The sequence below is a fragment of the Erpetoichthys calabaricus genome, chromosome 2, assembly GCF_900747795.2.
Source record: "Erpetoichthys calabaricus chromosome 2, fErpCal1.3, whole genome shotgun sequence".
Taxonomy (NCBI): Eukaryota; Metazoa; Chordata; class Cladistia; order Polypteriformes; family Polypteridae; genus Erpetoichthys; species Erpetoichthys calabaricus.
In genome coordinates, this window is record NC_041395.2 from 250,775,886 (window position 1) to 250,787,965 (window position 12,080).

Sequence of the window (12,080 nt, forward strand, 5' to 3'; positions counted from 1 at the left end):
ATGCAATGTGTATAGTCCACATCAAACAGTAGTAAGCTAGCACATGGAATACATGTAGTATTCAATTGATACGAAGATACCAGTAGAAGTCTCACAGAAAGGAAAGGGTTTCTTTTTACTTATTTTTGCCTCATAAGCAACATTTCAGTTTAGCTCAATAACATCCCCTAGAGACCACAACTGGTGTCAGACACACATGTTTAGCTCATGTAAAGGAATAGATGCAAAACTGATAAATGGCTTTATTTTTTGTTTACTTACTGCATTATCTGAAAATGTTATGAAGTTACTTTCTCACAAGATGGATTTTATGAATTTTATTTTATGAAAGTTCTTGAAATTGGTCGTAGATGTATTAGGTTCAATAGCGTTGCTTGTTACAGTGTTGTCTAGTGCTAGACTGTTTTGTCTTAAGACTTGTATCATCCTTATTTGGTGTTAAAAGTATTTAGCTTAAATATAATTATAACAGTTAAAAATCACGTATACTCTATCATAGAAAGAAATAACAACTTCATTGTTAACACCAGTGTATTTGCTGTGTTTACACATTCAATAAAGCTTGGTTGTAGAACACTGGTTCCCAGCTACTGCTGACTACTTGCTGGAATGTTGTGCCCATTGCTGTTGGCTTTGGGTTTGAATATTTGTTAAACTCCAAAGCGGAGACATTTAGAACAAAATTAATTAATACATTGTATATGTTAACAATATTGATCTGACAATTATCAAAAAGATATTTTTGCCATTATATTTATGCTAAATATTAAATTCAATAATGCATCATTCTGAATATAGGTACATTTTTGTTTTCAGATTAATTATTATTGATGTTTTATATTATTAACTTACTCCCCCCCCCAGTCAAAAAAATAGATTATAATCAAAATTATGTCTACAGTGACATCAGTATTTCATGTAGAAATACAGTACAAGTAAGCCAAAGTTTTGTTTTACAAGTACAGTAATCCCTCCTCCATCGCAGGGGTTGCGTTCCAGAGCCACCCACGAAATAAGAAAATCCACGAAGTAGAAACCATATGTTTATATGTACAGTAAGTTAAAATTAGTAGTGGAGTTTTTATTGCACAGAAAAATGACAGCAACCAAATAAAATTATGCTTAACATATAGCATGTGGTTACACTTTATGTTCCATATGCACACAATAATGTAAGTCATTTAGCACTGGAAAAGAAATTGACTTGTAAGGCATTACAGTTGCACTTTGTGTTGGAAACTACTGCTTAACAGAATGAGCCATAAATTTATGCTTTCTAATAAGCAATGCCTTGTATCATTAATGAAAGTAACATGGTTAATATTTCAAACAAAAAAGTCACACAAAAAACAATCTGTACATCTCTAATATATATTCTTGTAGTGGATGATGGTGTGTTTCAGAGAGCAAAAGGCTGAGGGTTCAAAAAAAAAAAAACTGCTGGCCTTCTATATAGTGTTAATATTTTAATATGAATTTGAACAGAGAGTTTTGCTTCAGCTTGCAGTTAGCTCTATATATATAAATAAAATCCCTATGTGCGTCCAGGTGTCCGTGTGTGGGTGTCTTCTGGTGAAGTGTGCATGCGCGGGGCACGGTGCTATGCGCGATATTACTGTCAGAGAAAGTTAGAGGCGTTTTACGGAAATATAAACCAGTATTACTGCGAGAGGAAATTAAAGGTACACAGTACAGTGACTCATATTACAGCCACATACAAGCCAGTATTACTGTCAGAGGAGATTAAAGGCATATTACCGACGCGCACGCCTGTATTACCGCCAGAGAAAATTAAAGGTACATTACGGACGTACAAGCCAGCGGACGTACAAGACGGTATCCTTCAATAAGGGCGCGCACAAAAAGCCGAGCCTCAAAAGGACGACCTCAATTGGGCGCAGCGAATAAAGGCGCGCATAAATAAAGATCTGCACCTGTTGCTCTTCACATATGCCAAAGCCATTTGAACTAAATTATCTACGCGCCCTTATTGAATAGAGCCGTACAAGACAGTATTACTGTCACAGAAAATTAAAGACACACAATACATGGTGGCAGCCCACGAAGAACGGTCAGCTCAGCAAGTAAACATCAACAAAAGAAAGGCTGAAAGAAAGAAAAATACGACCAACAAAAAGAATGAGGTCAAAGTCCCTTGCCATTTAATATAGACTGTTCCTACTAATGTTTATGCACTACTGTTCTAGCGCCCGTTATTGTAACGGGCTAAATGACTAGTTGTTAAATAATGTGCATTATTACTAACAAGGCTAACAGAATTTGAACTAATTTAGTTTTTTTCCTAAACATAGAAATCTTACATTAATCAGTTTTTCTGTCTACTATTTTCACAAGCAAGTGTTAATTTAATAATTTATTAAATGTGTTTAATTTAGTACAGTTTTTTATTGCTATTTCTACAATATTTCATAAAACACAAAATAACAAAGTACATTTTCCCCTCATTTAATCACGCAGGTTTCAAAATGAACAAGTGGCTTTAATACGCAAAACTGGAAAAAACACGTGGGACCGGTATGAATTTTTGAAGCATAGATATCGTTTTACGTAACAAAGCAACAATGCTATTGTAAAAGCATTGTTGTGCTGAATTTGCCCAATTTTCCCCCAGCCTGTAGACTTCCTTCTGTCTTAATACTGCATGTATTGTATACTGCAGTACATAATGCTTCCTAACAAACTGGCTAATTAACTGTTTAGCATATGGAAAGATTAAGAGAGTTCAATTTATGGCCACCTAAATTTTTAAAAGGACTTGAAACATAAGCATCAATAAATACAAGTTTGTGTGCCTATTTTATTCAAAGTTTATTATTCCGGAGAGAAACATTGCACTGAACAGCAATGTGCAGTTAGTGAAGAAGCTCAAAAAAGCTGCCTAGCGTTATAAGGTTTCTATATTATAATTGATTTATAAAGTGTGGTTCAGCTATCATTGAAGCTGTGATCCTGCAAAACACATAGTTTACTCAATAATAATACAAACTGGTTTTCTAAATCCACATTTTGATGGTCATATAACTCTCCAAGATTTCCATGAATCTGTGATGCAGATTTTATCATCTCTTTTTTCAGCTATTAAAATTAATATAGTAATGCTGAGTATACTAGTCCATGTTTGTTTGTCTTTGTTGTGCTTTTGTCTGTTAATTAACCCATTTTTTTCATGTGTCATCTACTTTGTTTACAAGGCATTCTAGAAGCATTAAGGCACTTACAAGAAAAGCTTTTTCTACAGCTAAATCAAGATGGGTTTTGAAGATTTCTAACTTTTTGTGAATGTAACACTACAGTACATTATAATAAAGAATAGCAACTATAATTCTTGCTTGCAACTTTTATATTGTATTTTATGTATTCTGAATCATCAAGTCATCTGTTTTATAAATGCTTTATCACTGACTTCTGTACTATGCTAGAAAATGTGGCTATCTATCTATCTATCTATCTATCTATCTATCTATCTATCTATCTATCTATCTATCTATCTATCTATCTATCTATCTATCTATCTATCTATCTATCTATCTATCTATCTATCTATCTATCTATCTATCTATCTATCTATCTATCGAAGCAGTACAATGGCACAGTTGTAAATCATTGCTACCTTACTATGCCTGTGCCCCAGGACTGATAGCTTATGTGAGGTTGGGTTTGCCTGTTCAGCTGTTGTATGTGTAGGTTTACTGCTTGAATGTCAGTTTCCTCCAAAAGCTGAAAGAATTGCCTGGGTTGGCTGGCTGCCCCAACCAGGGTACACCAGTTCTGGAAATAAGTGGATTTAATAGCTGCTAAAACTGCTGCTACTGTCTTTTTAAGTCTCTGTATTGACATTGATCTTTAGACAGCTGTTCATTTTTAAGTCACACATATTAATATTTTTATAAAATGTTTACTTTCAAGAGTCTGTAGTTTAACAAAAATTGTATGCTTTCTTTTAGGTCCTAATTCATATCTTTTTTTATTAATTCTGTTTGTTATTTCGTTTGAAATATTTTTTGTGCAGTTTTCATTTCTAGGGTCTCCAAGTTTTATATATTGCTAACTAAAGAAGCAATTACATTTTATAGTTGTGGTAATAAACAATGCATCCATTGTTTTTCTAATTAGTGAAACATTTTATTTATTAAAAATTATAGGCTAAGAATAAAAAATCTACCCACAGTACCACCAAGGGACTATAACCCAGGTAAGAAGTATTTAAAAATGTGATTATTAGGTAATTAAACCTGTTTCTTGTAACTGGTATCAAGCTGAATTTTAAAATGGTAACTACTGTCTACAGCAAAACATTGTTCAACTTATGTGTTTGTGTATGGATTTTTATAAGAGGTTAATTATATATGAATGTATTCTCTTATTTTCTATTTCTTTTTTGCAGTTTCATGCCATAGTAACAGTTCATTTTACTCTACACGTGTATTTTAAATATAATAGACATGCTAACAAAATTTTAATCCTCTGTAGCTTTCTTTTCATTTAAATTCAATTTATAACAATTGCCATTAAATACTGTAATATAAAAGGATCGCTTCCCGGGTCCTCCCTGCGTGGAGTTTGCATGTTCTCCCAGTGTCTGCGTGGTTTTCCTCCGGTTTCCTCCCACAGTCCAAAGACATGCAGGTTAGGTGCATTGGTGATCCTAAATTGTCCCTGGTGTGTGGGTGTGTGTGTGTCCTGTGGTGGGCTGGCACCCTGCCCGGGGTTTGTTCCTGCCTTGCGCCCTGTGTTGGCTGGGATTGGCTCCAGCAGACCTCCGTGACCCTGTGTTAGGATATATATAGGTTGGATAATGACTGACTGATTAATATAAATTGACTATGATAACTAAAGTATAAAGTAAATTTGTTTGCCTCTGGTTTAGACGATGATGAACAAGATGAGGAACAGTGGTCAGAAAATGAGTTTGTAAGTAAATATAATCAGAAATACCTTACACTTATATACTATTTTAGAAATATTGCAATGTGTGATAAACCATTCTTAAAATTTAATTACAAGTTCACTCTGTTTAAAAAATATACTAAGTGCCAGTTGAGCATTTTGAAACTAATGAAACATTAATGAATCAACTGAGTTGATTAATTCCACTGTTTAAACTAAAGCAGCATATTCATACAGTGTGTAGAACTGCTGTCCAGTGTTCCAGTCCCCCATCCAGGCATGTTCTGTGTAGGAGTTTGCATATTCTGTCAGTGTTGGTGTTTTTCTCCAGGTTCAGGCATATATTTATTTATCTTGTTAGATTTTATTAAATGCAATGACTTTAACCATCATGTAGCATCTTTCTACTCTATCAGAATGAGTATCAGAATAAGTGTAGCTTGTCAGGAGCATGCAGTATATTTTTCCTATTTTAATATTACTATTGTGATGTATTTCAGTAATCAATGTTGTCAGTTTTTATACAATTAATACCAATTCTGGTTGCCTTGTTTAAAAACTTAATACATAGCTTAATACATACTCCAAATTTTTTCTCCATTACAACAGCCCAATGCGCTACAACTCTTATTCTGATAACTCCTTAAAATGTAAATAAAACCTTTATTATTGTTTATTGGTATATAGTTCTTTCATATAATTGTAAGACAGTACAGAGTTTTTGTTTCCTGAAGCTTGCAAAGTCAAAATGGCAGCACCCATAAAAATTTAAGAGGGCACTGTTCTAAAATCGAAGCAATAAAATTAACAAATTACAGCTAACCACCGATAAAAATAACTTGCAATGACCAGAGGATCATGACATTATGCTTCTTAGTCTATGGCTACAGCATTTAGGTCTCCATGATCATCTATAGGTTGTGTACATGATAGTCCACTAAGGGGTTACTGACCAGGTGTCACTTTCTTTTAAACAAACAAGCCATTTGTTTTACATACTGTGCTTCTCTGTTGTATGCACCTCATTTTTCTTCAATGATGTTAGTCTTTGGTACTTGGATTCATGAAATAAACATTGCCATATTTTGGCTTGAGTGCTATAAACCCGTTATTCACATTAAGAATCACCACGTTTGGCATAAGCAAAACAACAGGGTTGCTTCTGTAATGAGAAAAGTGTAATCTGTTATTGCTATTGATTTTTTCAAGGAAGGTGTGAACCATTCCCATTAGTTTATAGTCTCCTTTTCTGGATCAGTGATAGTGCAATCAGCAGAAGTTTATTTTTAAACATTGGCCAATATTGTGGAGACAGCACCATTGTGCTGTATGATATATACCTACTGAAGGCCAATTGATCATGCCAAACACTGTTTCCTGACATAACTGAAACACTGAATTTGATCTATCCCTAGTATTTTATCAGCCTATGCAGGGCTCAAATTTATATAATTATTGTAGTGAAGCATTTTATCTTGGGTGTTTTGATATGCTGATATACATTTGCCCTATTTTTTTTTTTTTCTTTTTCAAATTATAAACTTGACAGTGTTGTTATTGTTCTCCATCTTGAGTCAGTGTCACTAATATAGACTCTGGCTCCCATGATTCTCCACTGAATTAAGCATTTTCAATCAAAGATGGGTGAATTAATAATATTGGCAGAGTTTTAGGTGGGCTTTTTGAGACTGTGCTGGATTGCTTTGCAAATTTAAAATTTCTAATGATGATTTTGTTTCTAAAATTTAAGATGTGGCATCTCTTATGTGTACCATGATTTAGTCACCACTTTAAACTTCAGTCTTAACAGTATTGGTTAATGGGTTTAAGACATCTACTTTCTCTGATTCTGTAAGTTGGTGGTGGTCCATGCACTGGTGTCTGAATATGAGTCTCCTACTTCACTGTGTAATAACACTGTTTTTAAGTGCCTTTTTTCTCTAAGACATAACTTTCAGTAAATTACCCAGGACATTCAAATACTTTATGCCTAAAATATATGAATTGTTTCTTCTTTCATAGCTTCACATTCTCAAGCCAATTTAATTCAATTTCTAGACTATTGTTCAGAAACAACTTTGTCTTTGCCAGGCCTTTGCAAGATGAATTTGTTAATATTATGAGCTGTTCCTTTTAATTTCTTCCTAGTTTCACAATGTCCATATTTTGTAAAACACCAATTAGTTCATACAGCATCATTCCTCCCACGATCATTGGCTACTTCACACAAAATCCTCCTAAAACAGCTATTGAAAAGACCGTTTAAAATTTAATCAAATAAACACTGTTTAGAAACTGGTTAGTTGGACTTTTTTTGACAGGGCTTGAAAGAGAATTCCAAAGTCATGGTGCAGATACACAAAGGCTGCTTCCTTCTTCTCTTCTCATTGTCCATGTTTCTAAACTATTGTGGAATATGACCCGGACACAGACAGGCAGACACATTAGATTTACCCCACACACATTTATTTAGGGTCTCCATTACACTAAGTCACTCTCACAAACCCCAATACCCCACAGTCCTTGGCCAACACAATGCCTTCTCTCTCAGTCTTCAGACCGCCTCCTTCTCCCCTCCAGAGATCTCATCCAACTACGCTCCCGACTCAAGTCCTCCTCTGAAGGGAGGCGGCCGCTTTTAAATAAGCACCCAGATGTGCTCCAGGTGCGTCCCCGGCAATCTCCCACCAACATGCCCCTGTGTGGCGGAAGTGCCAGCTGTATCCCCAGAGGCACTCCGGGTGTCCATCTTCCCCCCAGCACTTCCTGGTGTGGCAGAAGTGCTGAGGTCCAGGGTCCTCCAGGTATTGTGGTGCCCCCTGGCGGTGACCACGGGCCCCTACAGGGTCGAGCTTCCCAGCTCAGTACCCGTGGCCCCCAGGGCGGTTGCCCCCTCGAGGTCTGGAGGAGGCACAAGCCCTCCTCCGGTCTTTTCGAGCGTCCCGGGTAGGTACCACCCCCATCCGGGCACCACACTATATAATGCTGTACTCCAAAGATTGTGTAAGTGATCCACCTGTTAAGTGTTCTGTTCATGTTTTAATCAAGAGCTAGCTTTTGAATGAATCTTTTGGACATTTTTATTCTGGCTTTGATCCTAACTTTGCACTTGTATTTCCTAAAACAAACATACGGTACATACTGTAATTAAATTGATTATCTTGCTTAACATTCTGTATCAGTTTACTATGAACATCAATTGGTATTGGTATTAGCACATTCTTTTGTCACATACTCTTTCTGTTAATGTTTCAGTTTGATTTTTCATATGAGTTTTTGCTTCTTCCACAAAACCTGCCTCTGTGGCTTTCTTCACCATTAAATGTTAGTCCCAGTAGTATCACATCTCCTGCACTCATAACAGTAAGAGAAGGATATCCTCTTGTTCTGACCTTTTTAGCTTAGTTCAGATTTTCTTTTTTTTTTAAATTCATAACTACTCCTAAGTGTGAGATGTTAGGTTCTTTTGCCTGTATTCAAATGAAAGGATTAAAGGATCTACAGAGTGATGAAGAACTAACTGCACATTGTAGTCTTTCAATATTTGATAAGGTTTAGATTTCTCTACACTGTTATGATTTAAGCATTAAGCATCAAGAGTCATGTGGCCACATACTACTGAACATGTGCATGTATCCTAGGATAGCGATTATGAAAATCCTGATATCGAAACATATGAAGTTCCTTCGGAAGAAAATGATGAAAACTATGAGCCACCTCCTATGGTGAAAAAGAGTGTTACACCTGCCTTTTCACAAAACAGAGAAGAATATGCAGGTATTTATACCATTCAGTCTTTTTCACTAAAATAAAGTATCTTAAGATGTATTATATAGACATGTTATAAACTTTACAAGGTAAAAAACATTGACTGGTTTGTAAAGGCAAAATGCTTGAATTAAAAAATGTTTTTAAGGTGATGATGGAAAAACTTTAAGCTGATGTCAATAAATGATACAATATGTTTAAACAATAAATCTGTTTTATTCTTACAGACAACATATCTGAAAGCACAAAGCAACCACCCAGAAAGCCTTTTCCCATTCCAGCTTCATCAATGAGTAAATCAAGATTTTCTAATGTGCCTCAAAAAGCTTCTGTTTGTACAAAACCGTTTCCTCCAAAACCCCAGCTTGAAGAATCTGATGATGTAATGTTTTTATTGTTCTTTATTTAATTTATTTCTTGATACAGATTCTTATTTCTTACAAAAAGTCAGTAACTGTCATCATCGGTTCCTATAATCTTTTTTTTTTTTAATTTCTAATCTTATGCCCTGACTACTCCTTTCTGAAAGAAAGCCCTGTTAAAGGATAAGTTTTACATTTTCAAAATCTTTTTTTATACAGTTGTGGCATTCAGTACATTCATTTGGTCTGTAAACTTAAATTTAAATGCAGCAGCATTTTAAAATTAACATAATGGCTTGTGCAGCAAGTTAAAACTGTAGACAATGAAGCAAAACAAATACAAAACACAAGTCTTAAAATTTACAAAATTTCCACTTTGAAGCTGAGAATGTGCTTTCATATTGAACCACATCTTGAGATTAGACAAATATCAAACAGTTTATATCAATATTATTTCATAAAAATATAATTACTGTGTGCACAATTATTAGGCAAGTGAGTATTTTGACCACATCATCATTTTTATGTGTATATTCCAACTCCAATCTGTATAAACTTGAATGCTTATTGGATTTAAGCATGTGTATTTGTGTAATGAGGGAGGGTGTGGCCTAAGGAGATCAACACCTTATATCAAGGAGTGCATAATTATTAGGCAGCTAGTTTTCCTCAGGCAAAAGGGGCCAAAAAAGTGATTTAACTGACTCTGAAAAGTCAAAAACTGTAAAAAGTCTTTCAGAGGGATGCAGCACTTTTGAAATTGCTAAGATATTGGGGCATGATCACAGAACCATCAAACATTTTGTTGCAAATCATCAACAGGGTCACAAGAAATGTGTTGAGAAAAAAAAGACGCAAATTAGCTGTCAAAGATTTGAGAAGAATCAAACATGAAGCTACCATACCCATTATCCTCCAGTGCTGTCATATTCCAGAACTGCAACCTACCTGGAGTGCCCAGAAGTACAAGGTGTTCAGTGCTCAGAGACATGGCCAAGGTAAGGAGGGCTGAAACCCGACCACCACTGGACGTTTCAACTTAAGTTTCTTGTTAAGACTGGGCCAAGAAATATCTGAAGACAGATTTTTTTCAAAGGTTTTATGGACTGATGAGATGAGAGTGACTCTTGATGGACCAGATGGATGGACCCGTGGATCAGTAATGGGCACAGCGCTCCACTTCGACTCAGATTCCAGCCAGGTGGAGGTGGGGTACTGGTATGGGCTGGTATTTTTAAAGATGAGCTAGTTGGACCTTTTACACGTTGAAGATGAACTCCGAATCAACTCCCAAACCTACTGCCAGTTTTTAGAAGACACTTTCTTCAAACAGTGATACAGGAAAAAGTCTACATCTTTCAAGAAGACCATGATTTTTATGCAGGCCAATGCTCCATCTCTTGCATCGAAGTACTCCACTGTGTGGCTAGCCAGTAAAGGCCTTAAAGATGAAAGAATAATGACATGTCTCCATCCTCATCTGACCTAAACCCTATTGAGAACGTGTGGGCCCTTCTTAAACGTGAGATTTACAGGGAAGGAAAACCATATACCTCTCTGAACAGTGTCTGGGAGCCTGTAGTCACTGCTCCACAAAAAGTTGATCGTCAACAGATCAAGAAACTGACAGACTCCATGAACGGAAGGCTTATGACTGTTACTGAAAAGAAGAAAGGAAGGGTTGCTATATTGGTCAGATTTTGTTTTTTGAAATGACAGAAATGTTTATTTGTAAATTTTGAGTTATTATTCTCACAGTAACAGATGAAAATAAACAAGTGAGATGGGAAAATTTTAATTTTTCCTTTAGTTGCATCATAATTCTGCACGCTAATAGTTGCCTAATAATTGTGCACACATATGAGTGTGAACATCATCAGGGGAATGCATATTTCCTTTGTAAAACATTCGGGTTTTAGGTTTATTAACATGTTGGATTGACTGATAGCACTGTATTTGTTCCATATTAAAATTAATCCTCAAAAATACAACTTGCCTAATAATTGTGCACACAGTGTATTCCATTTTTAAAGAAGCCCAGCTTCATTGTTTATCTCATTCCTTATAGATATACGTAGTATATGCAATAACCTTTCACTCAAAGGGGCATAGCTAATTGTAGCTAGTTTTGAGAATGCAGAAATTTACTTTGATAGTAATAGAATGAATAAAGAGTGGATTGTATTTTTACATCTTGGTTATGCAAATTTCTAAAGCACTTTTGCTACAGGGCAATGCTGTGCTAAACAGCCACAAACACTTGTTTTATTTCTTGATTATTGATTACATTAAACCCTAAGAATGCCTCAAAAAATGCAGACATCCACAATTACACTTTACCTGCATCACTATGTTACAACGTATGTACAAGGCAAACCTTTCACTTAATCTGAATGTGTATGTAAACAGTTTTTTGACCATATCTAGATTGTGTAATGTAAACAACACAGACATCGAATCAAATTTATTCACCAGTTTTGATTTGGGCTTTAAGGCCAGGAGTGTAAATGTAGCATTTGTTATCATAAATACACCTAACCCTAACCCAAATTTGCAATATTCGTTGTATTTTGTTTATTCTGGTTACCCACTGGCCACAGTTGTAAACTGCTGGGGAGGATACTTTTTTTTTTATTTGTAATTGCATCTTCTTTTGACAATACAAATTTTCCTATGCAAATAAAGGCATATTATGACTGTAAAAAAATAACTTCAGAAAATGCCAAACTTGAAAAATTATTAGGCTGTTGGATTAGTTGGAACTACAGGCGCTAAGCAATCCATGATATAGTAAATATAATAAATTGCAAATACCAAAATGGGAATAACAAGGTAATGTCTAACATAGTTTACGCTGTGACTGTTACATATTAAATAGGCATTCCTTTCTTTTTAAAAGCCTTCACTTTTACTGTACTTTTTTTTTTTTTTTTTTTTTTTTTTACTTAATTTATTACAGTTTTGTACAATGTTTTATTCTACAGGAGGGAATCCCAGATTGTTGAGCACCATACCATGTTATAGTGATTGGGCTCGGCAACC

The 12,080-nt window shown here is 35.3% G+C and overlaps 2 protein-coding genes across 50 annotated transcripts in view; one reads left to right on the forward strand and one right to left on the reverse strand.

Annotated features, from left to right (window-relative positions):
* Nucleotides 1-12,080, forward strand: part of blnk (B cell linker) — a 374,165-nt gene that overhangs the window by 311,802 nt on the left and 50,283 nt on the right. For 5 of the 49 annotated variants that reach the window (XM_051923830.1, XM_051923847.1, XM_051923856.1 and 2 more), the window contains 4 exons: nucleotides 4,164-4,213; nucleotides 4,889-4,932; nucleotides 8,550-8,685; nucleotides 8,904-9,058. The exons of 34 other annotated variants lie outside the window; for them this stretch is intronic. In XM_051923830.1, the coding sequence (XP_051779790.1) occupies nucleotides 4,164-4,213; nucleotides 4,889-4,932; nucleotides 8,550-8,685; nucleotides 8,904-9,058 (385 nt within the window). Of the gene's footprint in view, nucleotides 1-2,478; nucleotides 2,536-4,163; nucleotides 4,214-4,888; nucleotides 4,933-8,549; nucleotides 8,686-8,903; nucleotides 9,059-12,080 lie in introns of all 49 variants that reach the window. 10 more of the 49 variants (XM_051923833.1, XM_051923848.1, XM_051923858.1 and 7 more) reach the window with 4 other exon arrangements.
* The window catches only part of LOC127526841 (zinc finger protein 518A-like), a 148,980-nt gene that overhangs the window by 55,759 nt on the left and 81,141 nt on the right, over nucleotides 1-12,080 (reverse strand). The gene's annotated exons all lie outside the window — the stretch shown is intronic.